This window comes from Sinocyclocheilus rhinocerous, unplaced genomic scaffold (assembly GCF_001515625.1).
Source record: "Sinocyclocheilus rhinocerous isolate Xijiao unplaced genomic scaffold, SAMN03320098_v1.1 scaffold1889, whole genome shotgun sequence".
NCBI classification, from domain to species: Eukaryota; Metazoa; Chordata; class Actinopteri; order Cypriniformes; family Cyprinidae; genus Sinocyclocheilus; species Sinocyclocheilus rhinocerous.
This window is the reverse complement of record NW_015647058.1, coordinates 231,901-255,780: the sequence shown is the minus strand read 5'-3', so window position 1 is coordinate 255,780 and position 23,880 is coordinate 231,901. Positions and strand designations below refer to the sequence as shown.

Sequence of the window (23,880 nt, the reverse complement as noted above, 5' to 3'; positions counted from 1 at the left end):
GCCCCTTAGCTGTTATAAATTCACTGTAAACCACGGCTTCACGGGGCTTATTGCTTTATAAAATTTCTATCACATTAGTTCAACACATAATGGTTAAGTATATAATTGTGGCTCTGCTTTCTAAACTACAAACATAAATGTGCATTTTTATTCTAGTTCCATTGTAAAAGCAAAACAATGAACACGTTTTTGATTGTTTTTACAAACTGAGGCATGAAATTAATTTTTGTGGTAATTCACAGATATTGTCAAGGTAAACTTAAATAGGCTATAACCCAAACCATTAACCCAAAAGCACCCTTAAAAAATAATATATATAAAAATGAAATAATTCAAAATATCAAAACAAAAACGGTTTGATAAAAAATACATATCTAATCCTTCTTTGCATTAAAAATGTGTGCAGGACTGTTTTGTATGTAACAGCTTCTGCTTTGTGGGTTAGTGTGAAGTAATATCTGACTTGAGTGTGTTGATGTCCGTTTCGGCACTCAGAGATGTTAGTGAGGGGCGTGACCTGCCTGCCTCCTTCTCGTCCTCCATCTGCAGTCTGATTGGCCGCCTCACGCCCCAAAAAACATTGAGTAAACCCTCTATGATCAACTCTCCTTCCTCCTGTGAAAATCACATAACACTCATGTCATATGGCATCAATACAAACAGCTGTAATTTACCAACTGACCAACTAACCTCTCTGTGTCTCAACTGTAGGGCTCCTCCTTTGTAATAAAGGTTGTATGTGTTAAGGGTTGAGAGGAGAATGCTCCTGCAACCAAAAAGAAAAAAGGAAAAAGGAAAGGAAGTCAGGTTTATGAGAACGGTGAGAGCAAGAAACCTTGCAGTAACACAGCAAAATGCACTTACTTGCTTACAAATTTATTTTCGCCAATCTGGACCTTGTCTGGATCCTCACTGTCCATGTCGAGTCAGTAGAAAAACACTAGGAAGGCCTGTAAAGAGTGAAGGGATGAACTGAAAAAGGATGTTCGAAAACTTCTCCTCAGAGAAAAAAGTAAAGGAGAATCTCATGACTTTTCGCTTCATAATCGCAAAAGGACTCCAGGCAAGATTTTCACACACAGAAACACACAAGCTGGATAAAAGATGAGCTGAACTGTCCTACACCACACTGTTAAACTATTAAAGGCTGTAAACACACTTTTAGGTCAAATATTTTATATTTTACCATGATTTACTGTGACATATTCCATCCGTTTTACTGCTGATGCAAAAGTAATGAACAAGAAATGACTAATACATCCCAACCAAGCAATAACGTCACAGAATTTGCACTTACACACTTAAAAATATAGGTTCTTCATTGGCATATGGTTCAATGAAGAACCTTTACAGTGATAATTCACCCCGAAATGAAAATACTGTCACCATTAACTCAATCTCATGTTGTTCCAAAACTGTATTTCTTCTGAGAAGATATTCTTAAGAATGTTGGTAACCAAACAGTTATGTTTACCATTGACTTCCATTGGATTTTTTTTGTCTACACATTGTTTGGTTAACATTCTTCTAAATATCTTCATGTTCTACACACAGGTTTGGAATGACATGAAGGTGAGTAAATAATGACAGAAATTTATTTTTTGGGTGAACTATCCCTTTACATCAATGGAACATTTCCATTACATAAAAGGTTCTTTAGATTAAAAAAAAAATGTTCTTCACGCTTGTTCTTTTAAGAACGGTTCACTGAAAGGTTCTTTGAGAAACCAAAAATGGTTCTTCTATGGCATCACTGCAAAAAAAAAAAAAAAAAACCTTTTGAAACCTTTGAAAGAGTATAGAGAGCTGAATTCAGTTTTTAAACCAACATTTCATCCACTGTAAGTCAGTTTATCTGAATTGATATTTGGTAATTTACCTGTAAAAGTCAAGATGACAAAGCAGGTGACTTACTGTACAAGCAGCACGTGCGCGAATCCAGCAAAGTCAGTGAAATCAACTCAGACTCTGGCACACACATCAGATGATGTGACTGTACCAGTCAGCAAACGTGGAAGTCTTGGAAGTCAGTTGGTCAGCATGAAAACAGCTGTGTTGCGGATGAAAGCGTGTCGTTGACAAGCTAAAGTAGTCTCTGCCCCTCCCTGTAAGACTCTTCCTCATTGCAAACGTTCAGTCAGGAAGTCACAGCTATTTTCACTCGGGTCAGACTTCCTCCCATACGCCACAGGTATGTACACACTGCCCCCAACCACAATTCAACGTGCACGCCAAGATAATTACTAGCACAGATAGCCAACGTTCGAATGGTTTGCTGGGCCAGACAGGAAGCACACTTGGTCGAGCACATAAACAGGCCTGTGGATTGTCCATTGGGGCAGATGTTAACACCATCCCTTGAATGCAAGACTAGTGAACACAATGTTCTTCACTTAAAAGAAACATGTGCTTACCAAATAAATGAAATTAACAGCAATATGCATCATGTAAACATCTTTGTATATTAGTCTTTAAAATCCAACTATTGTGAGTGTTGGATGAGTCAGAAGGCATAATTTCTACTGAATTTCCTTTTTTTCTGAAATCTTAACCAAGTGTATTTCATTCTCAAAATACAATGCTTTGATTCTGTGGAGGCACGTCTAATATAGTGAATTGAATTGTTTCTCTGTGTTTAAGGAACCTGGTGACCCAGAAAAAGAGGAAGCTTTATAGGTTGTGATGTGAATGGCATCAATTTTACTGTATGTTTTGACTCATAAACCAGAGCTAAATAAAGAGGATAGAGAGAGAGAGAAGGAACATTGAATTGATGCAAAGGCTTCTTTCACTTGTTCCTGCTTAAACTTTCATCTGTTCCTCTGGTAACAAGCAGGTTTGAGCACAGCATTGCCACCTTGTGGAAGCTAATATAATTGCAAATTGATTCATGATGTCTGGGTCACAGTAATACTGTTTATACAGCAATGAAAAATGTGGACATTTAAGCCACATTTAATTTTGTAAAATGAATAATATCAAACTATCTAATGCAAACCTCTAATGTTTATGCCACTCGTTGTTAAAACAGATTTAATACATTTAACACATTTAACATAGCACATTTAATTACTTTTTTGTGTTCCTTTTTTTGTCATGGGAAATACATGGAAGAATTTAAGATATTCCTTCCAAATTAATAAATAACAAGGGTTAATAATATTATAATAATTATAATTATTAATTATATAATTATTATTATTAAAATAATTAAAAATAAACAAATAGTGCAGATTGGTGCTGGATTAATGCTAAGTCATGTATCTCTCTTTGTTAAAATGTATATTTAATGACTTAATATTTATTTAACATAACAATATACTGTGCCACACCATTGAATATAAATAAATGTATGAATTTAAGCCCAAAATTAAATAGCTTCCAAATTAAAACCAAATAAATAAATAAATAAATGTAAAAAGAAAATGTATTGTCTGGATTAGTACTTGACTAATGCAAATCTCTGATAATATTTTTGTCTCTCTTTGTTAAAATGTATATTTAATTACTTAATATTTATTTAACATAGAAAATACTGTCACACCGTTGAACTTGTCATGGCAAATAAATGGAAGAATTTAAGCATATTCCTTCCTTCCTTCCTTCCTTCCATCCATCCAATCAATCAATCAATCAATCAATCAATCAATCAATCAATCAATCAATCATGAATAAATGAATGGCTAGGAAAGCATTTCCCTCATTTCTACTACAGCCTCACTGTGTATTTTTATAGTTAAATTTTTGTTTGAATTTCACATAATTTACTTATTAAATTATGTGAAATAATAAATAAATATGCACATCATGGAGTTATTCACAGATGCCTTTATTTCTTTGTAAAAAAAAAAAGGCAAATATGCAAAAGTTCATTTATCTACATATATACAAATGAGCATTTACAACCTGTCTTGAATGCTTAAGGTTAAATTGAGACACACGCAGACGGCCCACATCTTGTTGTTAAAGCATTCAATGCAATCAATCATAATATTCATTCACATGCTACAGATGATGTGCAAGGCCTAGGTACAAAACACAAGTGTTTCTAGAGAGTCCCCGTGGAGCGCTTGAGGACTAATGGAACGATGCTGAGAGTCGATGTGGAAAAAGAGCCAGAGGATCATTCTGCACTTCATGCTGCGCTCTAGATGACATTCTCAAACAGCTGCATGGAGCTCATAATGTTCTCATCCTAATAAAACAGCAGAGGCAGGAAAAGCGTCAGTCACAGATTGTTGCTGACAGCTTCATGTTAGAGAGAGTTTAGAAAATGTCTGGCTGTCACACGGTGACAGTGAGAGCCTCCGTATCAACATAAATCTGTCCAGTGTTGACATTTCTCTGACATTAACTCTGATGCTTCTGTCTATGCATGGTGAACAACCGCAGATACTTCTAGACATGACTTCAAAACAAAAGCATTTAAAGGGGTCATGAGTTCAGAGATGATCATGGCTGGCTGACATAATTTCTATGGGACTGTTAAAAGTTTGTTACCTGGAAGAATTTCTCCACGTGTTCAAATGCAGCATCATCTTTTACACAAGGAAAGGTGTACCTGCCCATCATGTCATAGATGGACTTCATGATAGCCAGCATTTCCTGTAGAAAATGAATGTTAATCGCGGTAACAAATTGTACTAATGTAACAATGTTAACACTGGTGTTTTGTACCTCTCTGGTGATGTAGCCATCTTTATTAATGTCATACAGGTTAAAGGCCCACCTCAGTTTCTCTGTCACAGAACCTCGAAGCAGAACAGACAGGCCGATTACAAAGTCCTGCCAAAACACACATTTTACAATTGATTAAAAACAAAACTAAATTTAATATTGTCAGTTGTGATTATCTGTTGGACTAACACTTATGTTCTGTTGATATTGAACCTAATGACGGAAGTGTAAAAATAACAGTAGTAATTAACCTCTTTTTTGTTCCTCTGATATAAATCTAGTAGACTGATATTATTGTTAATCTTCTGATTTACAGGAATATAAACATTTGAGTTGAATACAGTAATATAACACTGAGCTGCTGTCTTTCAAATTATAATTTTTTTTTAAATGGTTTGCAATTTTTAATAATGTTCCTTACCTCAAAACGAATAGAGCCATTTCGGTCCATGTCAAAAGCATTGAAAAGGAAGTGTGCGTATGTGGTTGCATCTAGAAAAAAGAAGTGATTGACTATATTCTTGATATTTGGATTTTATTACTTAAAAATTGGACACACCTACTCATTCTTTATTATGACTTTTATAGATTTTATAATAAGAGTCAAGTCATAAAAACAAAACAAAACAAAAATGCGGAGTAATATCTAACATCTAAAACTATTTAAACCATTTAAAACTATTTTAGTTTTAAAAATAAAGTTAAATAAATGCATTAATAAATAAAAACAATAAAATAAAAACAATAACAAATTAAATAAATAAATTAATTAATTAACGAGAAGTTGAGAACAATGAGAGAATTTTAATTAATGCTATTCCCTTAGAGGTATAGTACATAAATTCTCCCGTAGATGCCTGGCACATCCCACTAACATAATGTACTTGAACCAAGATTATATCCACACTAATCAAGATCCACCAAATTAGAGTTGTGATAAATGTGATAATCACTTTACCTCCTTGAGGGAAGAACTGGGAATAGATTGATTTAAACGTCTCCTCATCCACCAATCCACTGGGACACTCCTATTAAGAAACATAATTTGACCTTAATAACCCAACCTAACATAAGAAGGAAACATTCACTTGTGACAAACTTGTGCTTTTTAAGGAGTCTTACGTTTTTGAAGCCTCTGTAGAGCGACTGCAGCTCCTTCCTAGTGAACTTGGTCTGAGCCTGGAGCTGCTCCAAGCCCTCTGGCTGATGTCGAACCATGGCCAACTCCAGATCACTGTCAGTGCTGTCTGTCAGAGAGAGAGCATGAGGATGAGGATGAGGAAGAGAGGGGAGAGGAGGGCCGTGGAGGAGGTGAGTGACTGATATCAGTTGGGCTGCACTGAGGACAGGACAGTAAAGGAGGAAACAGGTAAAGCATGTGTCCAGGTGAAAGAACAGCCACACATTTGGGGTTGAAAAGAGGAAGACAAAAATAGACACTAAATAAACCACAGAAGAGGAGCTGTTGGGGAGACAGACGGGGCGGGACGGGAGACCAGGACGGCTCGATATCAGTGATTCTCAACTGGTTTTGCTTCAGGGCCCAGAATTTTAATTGGACGTCAAGTGGTGACCCAACACCAAGCACCAAAATTGGTTAACATACAAAAATGCCCTTAAAATGAAACATTGAAATCTGTCACTCTTGTAAAAAAGACCTACACTTGCTAAAGTATGACGTGAATGTAATGTTTTGGGACATTTACATGTTGAGTATTTTAATAAGAATTTATATCAAATGCAATTAACTGAAACGAAATTTGCTGAAATATGTTTGTTTGTATTTTAGCATCGTTTTCCCCCACAACCTTAGTAATAACCTGCAACCCCCCAGTTGAGAACCGCTGACCTATCTGACATTTACTCACCATCTATGAGGCATACGAGAACATAAACAGGGAAGGGAAGAGATTTAGAGAATATAGAAATAAGAGAGAAATAAAGAGGAAGCAATGCAAAAACAACACATTAGTTGGACAGTACTACAACTGCATGACATTAAATGAATGTATTGCCTCATATTCTGAATAAAGCTGCTGTATTCTTCTTAGATTATGTGCAGTTGTTACCACCTTGTTCTTTTTGAATTTTTCAGTTAATTTAGTTTCCACATGCAGCACATTTTTTAAGCTACCTGACTAGTGTACACTGAGCATATAGTGCAAATAGACACATTATATTTAAATCACAAAAGATTTCCATTTCAAATAAATGCTGTTCTTTTGAACTTTCTATGCATAAAAGAATCCCGAAAATATATCAGTTATAAGAAATGTTTTTTGAGCAGCAAATCAGCATATTAGAATGATTTCTGAAGGATCATGTGCCACTGAAGACTGGAGTAATGATGCTGAAAATGCAGTTTTGCATCACAGGAATAAATTACATTTTAAAATATATATTTAAATAGAAAACAATTATTTTAAATTGTAATAATATCTCACATTATTACTGCACTTTAGATCAAATTAATGCAGCCTTGGCGAGCATACACTGTAAAAATGATTGTGATTTTAACAGTAAAAGACTGTAAACATGTTACAGTAAAAACCTGTTAACTGGTTAACAGTAAGTTTCCATACTATATTCGGTGAATACATGTAATTACTTGATATTATTTGATGTTTTTTGTTGTTGTTGAAATAACATGTTTCTTCTTAGTTTTATCTTATCAGTTGTGTACACTAGAGTTTAATCTTACATCTAATGTTGTTAAATTAATGTTTATTGCATTATTTCAGTATCATGTGTGTCACCATGATGGGGTTTAGTGTTTGTGTGAATGACACTGTGCACCATCTATATATAAGTATTGCCCTCCTCAGCTCGTAGAAAAGCAGTTTGTGATGAGCTTTGGTTCATCATGTGACATTCTCATCACCACCAGTTTTTGGTGGTTATCAGTGCAGTACAATGGTTCAAAACAGATATTAGTACATCAGTATGTTGGTTTATTAACATTACATCAGTTAATGAAATACGGTATTTTATTGTGAATTTAAGTTAAGTCTGTAAAACCTAAAATGTTGCTACCATATTTTTTACGGTGAAGTTCTGGCAACCACAGCTGCCGGTATTTTACCGTAAATGTCACAGATTTTAAAATTTTTTTTTTACAGTGTAAGACACTTATTTCATAAGCAGTAAAAAATCTTACCGACCTCAAACTCTTGAATGGTCACGTACACACCACACGTTACACCAATGCAAGTCATTTTAAGAGTTTGGTCAGGTAAAAAAAAGCTCCTAATACACATTTACCCTTTTTACAGTAAACTAGGGCCAACATCAAAACCATACGGTGGTTCTTACCGTCCAGCGACAGCGGCTCCATGATGCCAAACTGTTTGAGCACCATTATAAACAGAAGAATCACTACAGCAACTGCAAACAGCTCCATACCCTGAATAGCCATTGCACTGAGAGCTAACTGCGACTAGCTATGCGATTCCTTCAAGAAAATTTACAAAGGTCAAGAGGTCATGCTAGATTTCAACTGAATGATTTTAGGAAAAGCAACTCATCTTGTTTGATCAATGGTTCTGCTGCAACAAGTTCTTAAAGTCTCCAGGGTCCATTCCCGGAACAGTCCATTCCTGGAATTCCTGATGCATTAAGCTATAAACAGACCACAGATGTAAACCGTACAGTAATGCCGGCACTACGGATCCTTTAAAATAAAGTAAAAATTAAAATAAAGTCACTAAGTTACAAATTCCTTCACTTCCTCATCCATGTATCTCTATAACAACATCAAGCATACGGAAACGTCCTGTGGCTTTGGTCTCCACAGACTAGCGCGTCATGGTCCTCCTCAGCCTACATATTCCTTATAGAGTACCGAAAGAGTCTGATCTCAAGACACAGACACTCCCTCTTCCCTCTCCATCTCTCTAGCAATAAAGCACAATGATGAGCCAGCCATAATGTATGTTTAGATGCAGTTGAACTGCTGCATCATTCATTTATTTGCATGATACTAAACTACATACTTTATTAATATGCCTGGACATACAAAAGGGGTCTTTAAAATGGGTTTCTTTTGTGATAATGACAGGCTGACTGTACATTATCCCACTTATTACATGGCTACTTGCCAAATAAATAAATGAAATGTGATATAGCAATATTGATTTCAGTTCAACTTATTAAATTATGTGAGAAGAAAGAGACCACGCAGTAATATGAGATACATGATTCTAGTAGAGATTTAGGAAAATCGGTTGCCTGAAGCAATGTAGTGAGAAAACGAGCGTTTAGTTGCCATTACACAAGAATATCTGACCACAGAATCAAGATTCAGAATCAGGTATTCCAAAGCACCATCTAATAATATCTGTTAATGGTTTAATGAGAGTTATTATGAGGTTGTAATGGTTTGTCTAAAGTGGAGACATCTATAGAGTGAAATATAAAGCAAATAAAAATATTGTAAATATAAAATATACAAAATATATTGAAATGACAGGAAAAATACAGTAAAATATAATGTAAATAAATATAAATATTAAATGTAAATTACTTAAAAATAAATAAAAATATATTTTAATTAGATAAATAAAATTAAAAATTACATCAATAAATAAATTAATAAAATTACAAATACGGCAAGTAAATAAATAACATTAAAATATGACAAACAAACAATAAAAAAGTATATTTCAATCATTTGATAAGCCACTTTGTACGTCACATTAATCAGACTATTGGTGTACCGGCTAGACCATCTAAAATTAAACTTGCTTAATAATGTCTATCCTCAGCATCTACTGTACAATAATATTAAAACATCCATAAAGAATCATGACATAACTACCTCAGTCTGCTTCACTCACAAACATGCTCTTAAGTGTTTATGCATTAGCGGAAGGACAGTATGACTATTTTATGTATGTAAAAACAATGTGAAAATCTTGACCATGCCTTTCTGCTCACTTTCCTTGTCAGCCGTCTAGATACATGAAACCAAAAGCTTCATGCATGTTCAAACCGAGGAGCAGAGTGAACTTTGAATGTTATAAAGCTGATGCAGATTAAAAAAAGTGACATTCATACCTTGAGATGCTACCTCAGACAGACTGAACAACCTTGACTATGAAATGCACTGCAAGTCAGCGATATATTTTAATGAAATTATATGGAGAAAAAAAACAACAACAACAAAAAACTTATGACCTCTAAAGGCAATATTTTGTCTATTCCAAGTTGAATCTTTATTAAATGTTTTACTCATCTTTCACAGTTATGCTTTTGAATAATAATTTTATGGCTTTTTCCAGCAAATTTCAACAAATGAATCAGCATATCATGTAATGCTGTAACTGGAAGCCCTTGTTATTAATATGAGAATAGTGCATCAGAATTTTAAAGGAAGATATACTAATCACTGATAACATGAAAAACTGTACCCATCAAAGGCCTGAGTGCAGGAGGGGAAATATGACTGCTGATGAGTTTGCACTAATTAATGCATGAGTTTAAACTGGGCACAGGCATCAGAGAGTCAGGGGAAAATCAATACATGAGGAGAGGACGTGGGCCTTGGGGTGTGCCAGAAACTAAATTCAAAACACTCTGAACTTCCGCTTCAATATCTTAAGTAATTAAGTTAAAAAACAAACAAGAATTTGTTGACATTTATGCAAGACAAGTACAAGGACTGACATGAGAAAGTAGGAAAACTTACTGACACCCCAAAAGTTTGAAAGGTAGTATTTAACATAACGTGGAACCATGAAGGATTCATTTTATGTAATTTGGAAATTGCTGTGCATGTTTTTCATAAGTGATGCATTATAGACTTTATAGTATGCATGAGGGTGAATATTATCTCAGGGGAGTGTCTCCATATAAGTGATTAAAACTCAGTGCAGCTCTTAATTTAATGGCCTTGTTGCTGAAACAGCATTATAGTCTATGAGTATGATACATCAAACATGAGGCATTATTTATAGACATCTTGGGTTCTTAAGTTTGCCTGTAATTATTTACGCACCCTGAAAAGTACGTCAGGAATTATGCGATATGTAAATGTGAGAAGTATTTACATATTAATATGACTCGCATAAAACCAAAGCAATACAGAAACAGATAGTTGTTAATAAGGAAAAACATCTCTACAGGAACACCGAGATTACTTAAAGGGGTCATATGATGCGATTTCATTTTTTCCTTTCTCTTTAGAGTGTTACAAGCTCTTGGTGCATAAAGAAGATCTGTAAAGTTGCAAAGACTAAAGTCTCAAATCCAAAGAGATATTCTTTATAAAAGTTAAGAGTTAGCCACACCTACCTAAAACGGCTCGTTCGAATAGAGGAGAAACAATAATGTACAGTATGTGGTGTGGAAAATAATGTGTTTTTTTAACTTTAAACCGCATAAACACATTTCATTACACCAAATACACAAAATAATGTTCTTTTTAGCAGCATCATATGACCCCTTTAATGAATTCTACCTTTATCTGATAATACTGTCAGCATTTCTCTGCGGTTGTCAAGTAATATTGCATTAATAAATCACATTTCCTACATTCAATAAGAAGTGTCAGCATATTGCATCATAGAATGTTGCACTACACAAGTCTCACTGCTGAGGGATTTAATAGGAGACTCTAAATAATAGAAATCTGAGATATCTCAGAAAATATGGAGAGCTCTATGTGAAATAGAGCAGTGGTTTTCAATTCCAGTCCCGGCGATCCCCCGGTCTGCATATTTACAAAATGTGCAGAGCGGGGGGTCACGAAGACTGGAATTGAGAACCACTGAAATAGAGCTTCAATGAATGTATGGACTCAGATCTGATTAGCTCATATGAATGTGGCTGTAATATGCAATAGAAAATGTAGATGTATCAATATCCTGTGTGTGTGACACACAGATACAAACAATTAAAAATTTGGATTCAGTAAGAATTTGAGTATTTTACTTTGCAAGTTTGCATTTATTTGATGTAAAAAAAAACAAAAGACAAAACAAGTACAGTAAAAACTATATTTTGAAATATTATGTTGTGAAATATTACAATTTAAAATAATTGTTTTCTATTTTAACATATTTTGAAATTTAATTTATTCCTGTGATGCAATGCTGAATTTTCAGCAGCCATTCCTCCAGTCTTCCTTCAGAAATCATTCTAATGTGTTGACTTACTATTATCAATGTTGAAAACAGTTGTGTTGCCTACTATTTTTTGGAAATTGTGATACATTTCTTTCAGGATTTATTGAAAGTTTATTAGAAACCAATCTTTTGTAACATTATAAGTGTCTTAACTGTCACATTTGATCAATTTCTTAAATCATTGCTAAAAAAAACTATAAATTCTTAAAACAAATATATACTGATGATAAACCTGGTAGGTGTCACGGAATGTTGCAAATCAGAGCTCACAAAGACGGAATAACAAAGAAAACAGCCTTTAATCTAACTTACACAAGGAATACAGAGAAACAGGCTTGCAACATCCAAAACAACGTTATGCCCGGTTCAGACTACACGATTTTAGCCCGATATTGCCACGATTTGCTTGACGTAGGGTGTCGTGGGGATTAGTAAACGACAATGGGTGTCGGGACGCAAGATTCCATCATTTCAGCACGTGTAGCGTGTCATAGTGGACGACAACCAATTCCGCATCTGCGTTGCTTCACGACATCACGACAGAAAGACTAGCGTGTTTCATTTTTTTTCCGTCGTCCACGACGAGTTCTGTCACAATGGTGACGTTGACCAATAGCAGCACAGAAGTGCTTTCACACACAGGTTTCAAACATGGCAAAACGAAAAAGAGATGATGGTGCTGCTGGGTGGAATTATGAGATGGAGGAGGACATGTTTTGTGCATATGACGAGCGAAGATGCCATGATTTGACTCACAGTCAGTGTTGCCAACTGCTTTCAATTTAAAGTAGCTAAAACTGGTAGCTAAATGTTACTAGATGACATCATAATGGCAAATTCACTGATCTATATATAGATGAACGTAGATCAGTGGGCAAGATGAGAACTTAGATAAGGTTTGTCCAAGAAGTTGCTATATTTGTCCCTAAACTTTTGAAAAAAAGTCTCAAAAGGGGCGGGGAAGTCGCTAAATCTAGCTACAAAGTAGCTAAATTGGCAACACTGGTGGCAACAGTACTCCTGCCTGTATGTGGTGTCATCAAGGGACTACCACGACAGAACAAAGAAAGAAAAATGCTGGCGAACTATAGCGGAAGCGCTTCAGCAATGTTTACACTCTTGTTTTCGGAAGTCAGTCACTAGTTCTGCCTTCTCGATGACATCACCGTTAAAGACAGCACGCGATGAATGGTCGGGAAGCAAGGTGTAGTCTGACATGTATCTTGTCCACGACATGACAAGATTTTAGGAATCAAAATTGTGTAATCTGACACAGTGACTATCGTGACTGACAAAAATATCGTGTTGTCTGAACCCGGTAGGTCATCAAACTCTGGAAACATGGGACTATAAATACTAAACCAAATGAAGACTAATAGGCTAATTAATAGACAACAGGTGAACTGAATACAATAAATCACATGCACACTGGGAAACTATGTCAAGCAAGGCACTGAAGGCAAAAATCAAACAATACATGATGTTTTATTAACAAGGTTCAGGAGGAGTGAGATACTTAGCCTAATTAACACAGGTGGAGCGCACTCAAGTTAATCAACACCATGGCATAAATACAGCTGACTTACCTCTATCCATTGATGGTTTATCAGCATCCCTCCTCCGCCCCATCTTCATACTACACTTATATGGGGCAGTGTTGCCAATTTAGCTACTTTGTAGCTAGATTTAGCGACTTCCCCGCCCCTTTTGAGACTTTTTTCAAAAGTTTAGGGACAAATATAGCAACTTCTTGGACAAACCTTATCTAAGTTCTCATCTTGCCCACTGATCTATATTCATCTTTATATAGATCAGTGAATTTGCCATTGTGATATAATCTAGTGACATTTAGCTACCAGTTTTAGCTACTTTCAATTGAAAGCAGTTGGCAACACTGATACGGGGGGTACGCTAGGTTCGGGCCATTCCCGAGCTCGGAGCCCTTCCCCGGACAGCACGCCAAATATGCATTACCATACTTCAGCTAATTATATGTAAGCGTGAACTCGTGAAATGGAACATATGCTTACTAACTTTGTTCTGACATGATCATGTAAAGAACTTGAATTTTCACTAGTTACACTAGTTTATATAGCATTTTGCTACACTCACAGCCTAAGGTAATTGTATTCATGAAAGCTCTCCATATTTGCCATCTTCAAAGGCACACTGCCATCTGTTGGGCTCACACTAAAGTACAGAGGGAAACAACTGAAGTCAGTGGAGTTCAGCTGGACTTTGACTACTTGGGATTCTGTCCTGGTTTTTTGCCCTGATCTATTCTGAATTTTTGCCACCTCTGGCATCTCTTTCTTTTCTGAGTTACATTTTCATGTTTGCCCATTCTTCAAAAACACACTACTATTATTTCTATAAAACCAAGTAGCATTCTTCTTAGTGGTGTATAGTATATTATATACACTGTCAGAGAAAAATGTGCAAAAATTTTACCTATAGGGGTACAACAGCTTGTCAGTACCCTCAAAGTGTGCATATTAGTACCTTAGAATAGTAATATGTACCCTTAAGGTAGTATTATGCACTTATACTGTATGAACCCTTTAGGGTAAGTAAGGTACAAAGTTGTCCCGTTGAGGGTACTGCCCCAGTGACAAGCTGTTGTACCCCTAAAGGTACAATTTTAACACATTTTTGTCTGAGAGCATAAGGGCAAGACTTCCCTGATTAGTAAAAATTAACCAATCAGAATGAATATTTCAAATGATGTGTAACCTAAATGGATAAACTCTAGGTTCAACTGCTAATTAAATTAAGTTCATTTCTAATTATGCATGTCATAGCATTTAAATGGAACATTTTGTGCTTATTTAGTTTTAGTGGATTACTTCAAATGAGATGTAGCGCTCCTCACTGCTCAAAATCCTGTGCCTTCCTAAATGCTGGGCTCACAAAAAGCATTTCATGCTCTTATTTAAAGGCTTAAGTAATGAGAAAGTAATTGACAAACAACCTGATTTTAAAAACCTCCAGTCACTCTTTATTTCACTTGCACAAAGACAAACTTTTTGAGGCTGTCTGGAGTCCCAGATGGTTTGCTTGAAAAAGTGAAGCAGAGTCATATTTTTGCACCTGATTCAGCAGTATGTTATTTTGGTTGCTGGTCCAGGGAGCCTCTAAAAATGAACAAGAAATAAAATAATTTACAAATATCTTATTTTAAATGCATATAAACAGACTGTAGAAATGACATCAAGAAAATCAATTTGAGGATTTTTTGATAAAGAGCCCAAGCAAGGGCCAAAGGCTTGTCTGAATATAGAAAAAGAAAACTAGATGACACTACAGGCTACAAGAAATGCTGATAGGATGGAGGGATGAAAGTGAACTGGGGTCTCAGCCCTGCAGGGTACACACGCACACTACATTACTCACTGTCTGCACACACAGAAGTGCTCTGTCAATTATTTACACCGGATGTTGCAGCTCAGACACACACTGTCCCCTCACACGGTCCCTGAGCGGTCTGACACATATTAAATGCAGCACAAACTCTGCATATAACACACACTAAAACATCTCTCGGTTATTACAGAGAGATAATTAACTAAAACATCAGAATATTATTGAGAGAGGGGCAGAAGGGGGAGGATCAGTGAAAGAGGATGAAAGTAAAAATAGATGAGGAGGGAGAGAGCGATGCTGTAAGAACAGGAAAATATGACATCAGGTTGAGTGTCTTGTCAGGCAGTGTTGCTGAACAGTGTTGCGCCTTAAGCAGCAGCAGCCCTATGTTAGACAGTACACAGTATGTGCTATATAGAGTTGTAGGTTATATAGTACATACTTCCATTCAAAAGTTTTTTTTTTTTGAAAGAAATTAATACTTTTATTCAGCAAGTATGCATTAAATTAATCAAAAATGACTATAAAGATATTTATAATGTTACAAAAGATTTCTTATTTCAAATAAATGTTTTTCAGAACTTTCTATTCATCAAAGAATCTTAAAAAAACTTATCATGGTTTCCACAAAAATATTAAGCAGTTTTTAAACACTGATAATAATAAAAAATGCTTCTTGAGCGTCAAATCGGCATATTAGAATGATTTCTGAAGGATTATATGTGACACTGAAAATTCAGCTTTGCATCACAGGAATAAATTACTTTTTAAAATAAATTAAAATAGAAACAGTTTTTGCTTTGAATTTGCTTTGTTAAACCTATTAATTAAATATTAAAATAACTTTACCTGTGACTAATCTAATGATTTTTTTTTCCAGAAAAGAAAAGAAAAGAAAGCAAAATAATGTGTGCAAGCTTTATAACATTTTGTTAATGATAATCATAGCAGAATTGATTGTTTTTGGTTTAAACATATTTTCTGAATGATTCAGTGAGACAGTCACTTGTTTCATTCCTGAATGAACCCACATTTTTAAATGAATCAATGAATGAATAAAAAAAAACACCACTAATGACTGTATTTCTGCAACATCAACAACAACAAAGGACGAGTGAAAAATTCAGTGGAAAACAGTGTTGGACTATAATATCAGCACTCTCGTGGAATGCTGCTTGACCAATCAAATTCATATACCGTATGTTTATTTAGTCTAATTCGACTGGTCCACAAGTGCTGATATAGGATATAACAGCTGGTGAGCATTTCAGGGTTTGTATCGCTTGCTTGTGTTAACAGCACAATCGGAAGCTAGCGTGGAATTGTGTGATTTTGAATGGAGCAAGGAGTGTTTTTTAAAGCCTGTGTTTTTTCTCAGATCATTTGGAGCAGCTTTTTGTTCACCACTGAGTAAGGAGCAAGAATGGAAAAACCCGGAGTGGAGCATATGCTACCTTCAAGTCATGTCTTGATTTGAGTGATGCTATATGAGCCAAGCGCACATAAATGGGACAATAAAGTCTTTTTACTTGTGGAAAACTCAAGGATTGTGGGTGAGTCATACTTGAGCCCTGGGGCGCCGCACTGGCGATGATCCATTTGACCAGACAGCATTTCATCAGGGACTTGCGGGAGATGTGCGGCTTCTGCCACTTCCTGTCACTCTCCTTCTGCCCGCTGGGGTCCTCGTCCCGCCCGTTGGCATCAGGCAGCATACCTCCATCGACGCCCTTCTGTCCATCTGCCTGGAGGACATAGCCAATGAGAAAACACATTAAAAGAGCACAGATCTTAAAAGCAAGTCAAGTAGTTCACACAGAATACCATGTCTTTGAATGTACTGTTGTTACAGCCCTCACTGTCTGCTTAGACATGTTATTTTTAGTTTAGTAAAACATGTAAATACATTTTTTTTGCAGATGTTACATATCAAATTAAACAGGAGAAGCTGATTCTGATAATACCAGTTCTATCATTTAACATTCATTAACATGATCATAAATCAAATTATGAACCCGATGTAACATTTTTCTTTCTTACTTCAAAACAGTGTCAACTAAATCCTTTATATTTTACACAGATTCCTACAACTTCCATTGTCACATCAGGATGGTGGGGATTTTATCCCTGTAGTTAATTTTTAATTGGTTAAACTGATGGCATTGCAACTCGTGACTTGTTACAATGCTCCCCAGCCACCCACAGACGGTTCTACTATCAGCAACACAGAAATGACAAACACATCAAAGATGAGTAAGGTGAGAGACATGTGCTCAAAGAGATATAGACCTAGAAATAAAATGAGTAAAAATATAAAAGTAAGAGTGAGGAAAGTGTCTAAGGAATTGCAGCTTTAAAGAAAAATATTCAACACGCCTTCAAAAATGCGCTTGTCCTCATAGAAATGCACATATCTGTGAGAATTTGCTTGCATGTGCAAAGTATTGTTCATCTTGAATGAAATGAGGAATCCTGTGAGGGCCCTTACTTTTTTTCTTGTTCTTATTTGAATATGAAAAGACAGTAAGCTTTGCTCTGAACATTTAGAGCATTACTAAATAATTCAACCTCCCTAAAAACAGCATCAATACAACATCAGGGGCCAGCATCATTTTTGAGGGCCTGCATGTGTTAAATACTGCCATGAAAGAACATTTGTATTACTCACCGAAAGAAGTACAAAGAACATTTTTAATTCTCCAAAAATACACAGAATTTAAGTATTTCAGAGTTGTAAATACCTACAAGCACTAATTTACTTCACAACACATCTGCCCTGACAGGCAGGCAGTGGGGAGTGTTACATAATCACACCAGAAAATTCATTGCAGAGGGCAAGACTGTTTCTTTCCTGACTGTATTTGTGTGTTTTACTGGGATTTTGTTGATAACAATGCTCAATGTCATGTGGGCATGTGTGTATTTGTGCTGGACTGTCATGTTGTCACCTACAGACCTTGGCACCTGCTGCATTATTGACATGACAATAGTGAGTCAGTCGAGTGTATCGTGTACGGTAAGCAATGTCAACATAGCAGGCTCCAATTAATCTCTGGCTTGACCACTGTGACTGCTCAACCTGTCCCAAACAACCACATACGGCACCTTCCACATAAACAGTCCTTGATATCCCCACAGGAACACCAGGGTAGCTGCGTCAGTGGCACTGCACTGGTACAAGAGAAAACAGAGCAACATGACATACAAGTGATTTTGGTGAGAGTGATGGTGATTCTTGCCTATAAAGGTTGCAGATTTATTGTTGCCTATCTAGCAGCAACTTTACAACCTTTAATCAGCTCAATCCCTTTGTCTTGACCTCTACCAGAGTGAACTTTCAATACATCAACTGCTGTTGGATTGAGTGAGTACACAACAATGTGACTACACAGGAAATCACAATAGAGCACCTAACCAAAGCAAGGCAAGACAAGTTTATTTATAGCACATTTCATTCATAGTGGTCAGAGTGCTTTACAGAAAAATGAATTGTACCTGAGTAGAAACAAGTGCAGTACTAGTTGAGCAGGCTTGAGAACCAACACAAGTTGAGCAACTGTTTAACAGTCTATTTTAGAGCATCACTATCTGAACAGATTATAGAGCAACACTAGCTGATCAGACTTCAGAGCATCACTGAAATTATTCTAGAACAACACTATCCAACAGGTTATAGAGAAAAACTAGCTGAACAGACTTCAGAACAGCGCTATCTGAAATTATTCTAGAGCAGCACTGAGCTAATTGTAGAGCGACGCCAGCTGAGCAGACTTCAGAGAAGCACTATCTGGGAAGATTATAGAGCGACACTGGCTGAGCAGACTTCAGAGCAATGCTATCTGAAATTATTGTAGAGCAGCGCTATCCGGGCAGATTTTAGAGCGACACTAGCTGAGCAGACTTCACAGCAGCGCTGTCTGAAATTATTCTAGAGCAGCACTATCTGAGCGGATTGTAGAGCGACACTAGCTGAGCAGACTTCAGAGCAGCGCTATCTGAAATTATTCTAGAGCAGCGCTATCCGGGCAGATTATAGAGCAACATAAACTGAGCAGACGACAGAGCAGCGCTTCTTAAATTATTCTAGAGCAGCACTATCTGAGCAGATTGTAGAGCGACACTAGCTGAGCAGACTTCAGAGCAGTGCTATCTGAATTTATTCTAGAGCAGCAATATTCGTGCAGATTATAGAGCGACACTAGCTGATCAGACTACAGAGCAGCACTTCTTAAATTATTCTAGAGCAGCACTATCTGAGCAGATTGCAGAGCGGCACTAGCTGAGCAGACTTCAGAGCAGTACTATCTGAAATTATTCGAGAACAACATTATCCAAGCAGATTATAGAGCTACACAAGCTGAGCAGACTTCAGAGAAACACTATCAGAAATTATTCTAGAGCAGCACTATCTGAGTAGATTATAGAGCAACACTATCTGAGCAGACTTCAGAACAACGCTATCTGAAATTATTCTAGAGCAGTGGTCCCCAACCAAGTTCACCATTGATGTGCAGAGAGAGATGAGTTGCAGGGGACTCCTGTAGTCAACAATATTCTCTTTTGTCTTGCTGACGTAAAGAGACAGACTGTGTCACTGCACCACAGCTCAAGGTCTCTCACACGTTCTGTACACTGTCTCGTTGTTGTGTGTGATAAGGCCCACCACTGTTGTGTCACCAGCAAACTTGATGATGTGGTTGCTCTGATGTTGGTCAACACAGTCATGAGTGAGTAGCGTAAACAGTACGCGGCTGAGAACACAGCCCTGAGGGGCACCGGTGTTTAGAGTGAAAGAGTGCAATGTATTCTCGCAGACCCCTACTGCCTGAGTTCTGTCAGTCAAGAAGTCCAGGATCCAGTTGCAGAGTGCGGTGGTTTAATGGTGTTGAATGCTGAGATAAAGTCAATGAACTCCATTTTGCCAAGTGTCTTTGTGCTGCAAGTGTGAGAGGGCCAGGATGATATGATGTGGCATCCACAGTGGAACGGTTGTGTCTGTAAGCAAACTGTAAGAAGTCCAGTGTGGGTGGGTTGATGGTTTTTGTACGAGTCATGACCAGCCGCTTAAAGCATTTCATGACGATGAGTGTGAGTGCCACAGAGGCACAGTCATTAAGGCAGGTTATTGATGATTTCTTTGGCACAGGGATAATGTTGGCAGTTTTGAAGCATATTGGGACCACAATTTGTGATAGTAAGATGTTAAAGATGTCTGTAAGGACATCAGTCAGCTGGGTCGAGCATCCTTTCAGCATCCAGCCAGGGATGCCATCTGGGTCAGCGGCCTTACAGAGTCCTTTTTACTTCAGCTGCTGTGACAGACAGCATCTGGTTGTCTGCTGGTGGCTCTCCAGGTGCTCTTGGATATTTTGGGATCTACCTCTTGAGGAGGGAGCGAACCTCTCCATGGTTAAAGTGGTCATAAACTGCCCTTTTTGTTATTTTGTACTGTTCTCTGAGGTCAATTTATAATGTTATTAAGATTTTTACATAAAAAACATAATAATTTTCATTACTGTCTGATCAAATATAGTCGGCACTGCATCGTCTTTTAGTTTCAATCTTTTTGAAAATCCTGTGTCGAATTGTGCCTTGTTTGTAAACGAAGCTGCGATAAAATGAAGTGAACAAAGGACCAAGTTCTTACTGACGGGCTCTTGATCTTCATTAAAAATAAAGTTCATCCACTCTTTCCTAACGTTGGGATCAGAAGGAAGGCAATGCAAAGACTGTGTTTTTCCACAACTTGGCACTGCACAGCGTTTTGTTGTCTTCGGAACCGTCTTTACCCTGTTGTTTGCACTATGTGCGAATCGGTGAGCGGGGCTAAACAGGCAGCGATGTAGAAGCAGGTGTTGATCTTCTTCTGCGGATGTGGGGTTTAGCCACACTATTACGTCATAAAGTGGCACATTGCACAACCTGTAGTTTTGGCAGATTCAATATAAGCTATTTTTAGACTAATGACAAAGTTTTGAGCTCTGAAACTTACAGGATGTTTTATAGTACAATGACCTTTTATATGTGAAAAGATCAAGGGAATTTAGATTTCTCAGTTCATGACCCCTTAAATGTCTGGGGTCTGGGAAAATCTTCTTTCCAACACCTTCAAAATGTGCACACGTTCACAGTCTAAATCCCAACAGTGACAGACAATCAGTCCTCTTGTTCGCTGCCCACCCAATGATGTTGCCTTTGGGCTGTACTTTGGGTGTTTCTCGTTCTCGTGACAGATTCTCAGAGACCAGAGAGTAAGAAATGTTCTTGTTTAGAATTTGGCAAAATGTTTACTGAATTATTAAATACTACTTAGAGTTATGTTGTGTTTGAATTTTAAAACAGTCTACCAGTGCGGAGAGGCAACATTTCATCAGTTTAGAAACAGAGGCCCCCAGTGTAAGCTGCATCTCAAGAAGAAGCTAATTTCCTTCCTCCTCTTCCTTTGTCTGTTAAGTACAATGATCAAATAGACAAGGATGCCATGGAGTTGGCCAAGATGAGCCAACTGTATACTTTTTATGTCATGCAAGTGTCACATTTTGCTATTCCAGCAATACAATGCTTGCTTTAAATAACTGGCTAAAGGTCAAAATAGAAACATAGGAAACACAAACCTGGCTCATTTTCAAAAAATATATTTTGTGCACTGCAGCTGGATTTTAAAAAAATAACAGTACAAAATGATTTCAAACTGTAAACATACCTCTGGTTTCTCATTTTGAAAAAATCTTCAACACCAAGAAAAGAAAATATTCCTGCTAACTCACCAAATACTGGTTACTGGGTGTTCCAGGAGAACAAATTCTTCAATGGAGGGCAAGCTTTAAATCAGGGCTATTGATTTCCATTCCTGGAGGATAACAAACTCACAGAGTTTAACTCTAACCCTAATCCCCAAATCAAACACACCTCCATGCTATAATCAAGCAATCCTGAAAACCTTGATTGGCTGGTTTGGATGTGTTAAATTAGGGTTGGAACTAAACTTTCTGTCTTGTGGCCCTCCAGGAATGGAATTGAACAGCCCTGTTTTAATCTATCAAAGTGTCAATTGAAAACGACAGTCACAAGCAACAGAGATACGAACACTCTTCCTTTGCCAAAGGTCATCTGTGTCTATGCTGTTTTCTTGTCTGGCACATCTATGTTTAAGTGGATAATAGAGTATTTGTGTATGCAACTACAGTATAAATTTCACCAGATTGGTGGGGATATGCAATAATATGAAATATTAAAAGCAAACGTGGCTAACATTTCCCAGAATTCCTTTACAGTCCTCTCATTTTGATTTTGACTGGCCTAAGAAACTAACTGAAATACCATTAGTAATTTGGTATAGATATTGAAATATTTATTTCTGGCCCTTTTCCCTGTTTCCTCCAAAACCTCTTATATTACGTTAGCCAAAGGACATGAAGGGCATGATATCAAATTCCTGACACAGGCTGTTCTAAAGTAGTCTAAAGAAGGCACAGTGTTACATAATAATTAGATTACTGGTTATAAAAGTCACTATCCAACAAACTTTGTAGATGAAAATGGCTGAGGGCTCCTCTCAAGATAATTTAATACACTTTAAATCTCTCTCTCTCTCTCTCTCTCTCTCTCTCTCACACACACACACACACACACACACACACACACAGACCCCACTCCATGAATAATCAGCCTTCAGAAATTCGTAGAAAGTGTGATTGAAGACAATGTTAGAAAAAGTAACTGTCATTAAAGAAGAGGATGGATTAAAAATCCACAATACAGAAAGTTTAACACTAATTATGTAAGCATTCCCGAACGCACGGAAATAAATGCCTATCTGGGAATACGCGGACTGGATTAAAGTTTCTAAACACTTTCAAAGTGAAAAGGCACAGAAAGATAAATAGATAGTAGAGTCAGGTTCTTTGCGTTTCAAAACCGTTTACCAGAACGCGTTATTTCTATTTATAGTAGGCTACTCAAAACAACATTTTATCAGTTGGAGATCAAATAATGGATCACTAACATAGATTATAATCTTTTCTTTGACCTCATCTCAGGTACAGCATCTTACCGGCATAGCCTAACGTTCAGGTTGTCTGTTTTGATGACTAAAAAAATGAATGCGGAGGGATCCTTGTTCAAGCGCGCTCTCATTACTGTCTGATAGTTCTGTAGGCAGATGTGAAAAGAGCATGACAGAGGATGGAAAGAGAGAGAGAGAGAGAGAGAGAGAGAACGGTGGAACAGCTCGTGTCACTTTGATCGGATTCCAATCGGATATGAACAAAAATCGGATCTTGACTGACAGTCTGAATATATGGAAGAAAAATAATGCCATATGTCTTTGAAACAAAAAAGCACGTTGAATAGCACTAACTGAAAAAATAATGCATTGCATTAACAGTGCTTGCATTTTAATGCCTTGTATTTCTAGGGCTTGCATTTTTAGGTCCTGAGATTTAACATAGTTGTCTATTTAAGCTGTGAATATTTCAATTCAAAATATTTCACACACATTTTCATAATTAAAAATTCAATAATTCATATTCAACTCCCAGAATTCACTTCCAAAATATTCAATATGTTTAAAAATACGATGTATAATATACAACAGGCAAATTTCGGTCCATTTTATTTCACTTTCCAAATTCGCTTCCAAAAATTCGGTGGTTAATGCAAGGGGGTCCTTTAGAGTGACAGCTGCCCCTGATATTCCCTGATTTTATTACATTTT

At 36.8% G+C, this 23,880-nt stretch overlaps 2 protein-coding genes across 2 annotated transcripts in view; both read right to left on the bottom strand.

The window, feature by feature from the left end:
* The window catches only part of LOC107708653 (ras association domain-containing protein 2-like), a 5,230-nt gene extending 2,742 nt beyond the window's left edge, over positions 1-2,488 (bottom strand). The window contains exons 1-4 of the mRNA XM_016512948.1: positions 1,915-2,488; positions 865-950; positions 691-766; positions 464-615 (exon numbers count right to left, since the gene is read on the bottom strand). Coding sequence (XP_016368434.1) covers positions 464-615; positions 691-766; positions 865-920 — 284 coding nt within the window. The 5' untranslated portion in view covers positions 921-950; positions 1,915-2,488. The remainder of the gene's footprint in view (positions 1-463; positions 616-690; positions 767-864; positions 951-1,914) is intronic.
* A 1,659-nt stretch (positions 2,489-4,147) lies between these two features.
* LOC107708649 (calsenilin-like) lies at positions 4,148-23,312 on the bottom strand. Its single transcript, XM_016512946.1, has 9 exons — positions 23,218-23,312; positions 16,729-16,909; positions 9,402-9,404; positions 5,800-5,924; positions 5,636-5,705; positions 5,099-5,169; positions 4,678-4,785; positions 4,501-4,605; positions 4,148-4,195 (listed from the first exon to the last, which is right to left on the bottom strand). Exons 1-9 carry the CDS (start codon positions 23,221-23,223, stop codon positions 4,148-4,150), a joined length of 717 nt encoding a protein of 238 aa, XP_016368432.1. The 5' UTR covers positions 23,224-23,312.
* Positions 23,313-23,880: the final 568 nt, after the last annotated feature.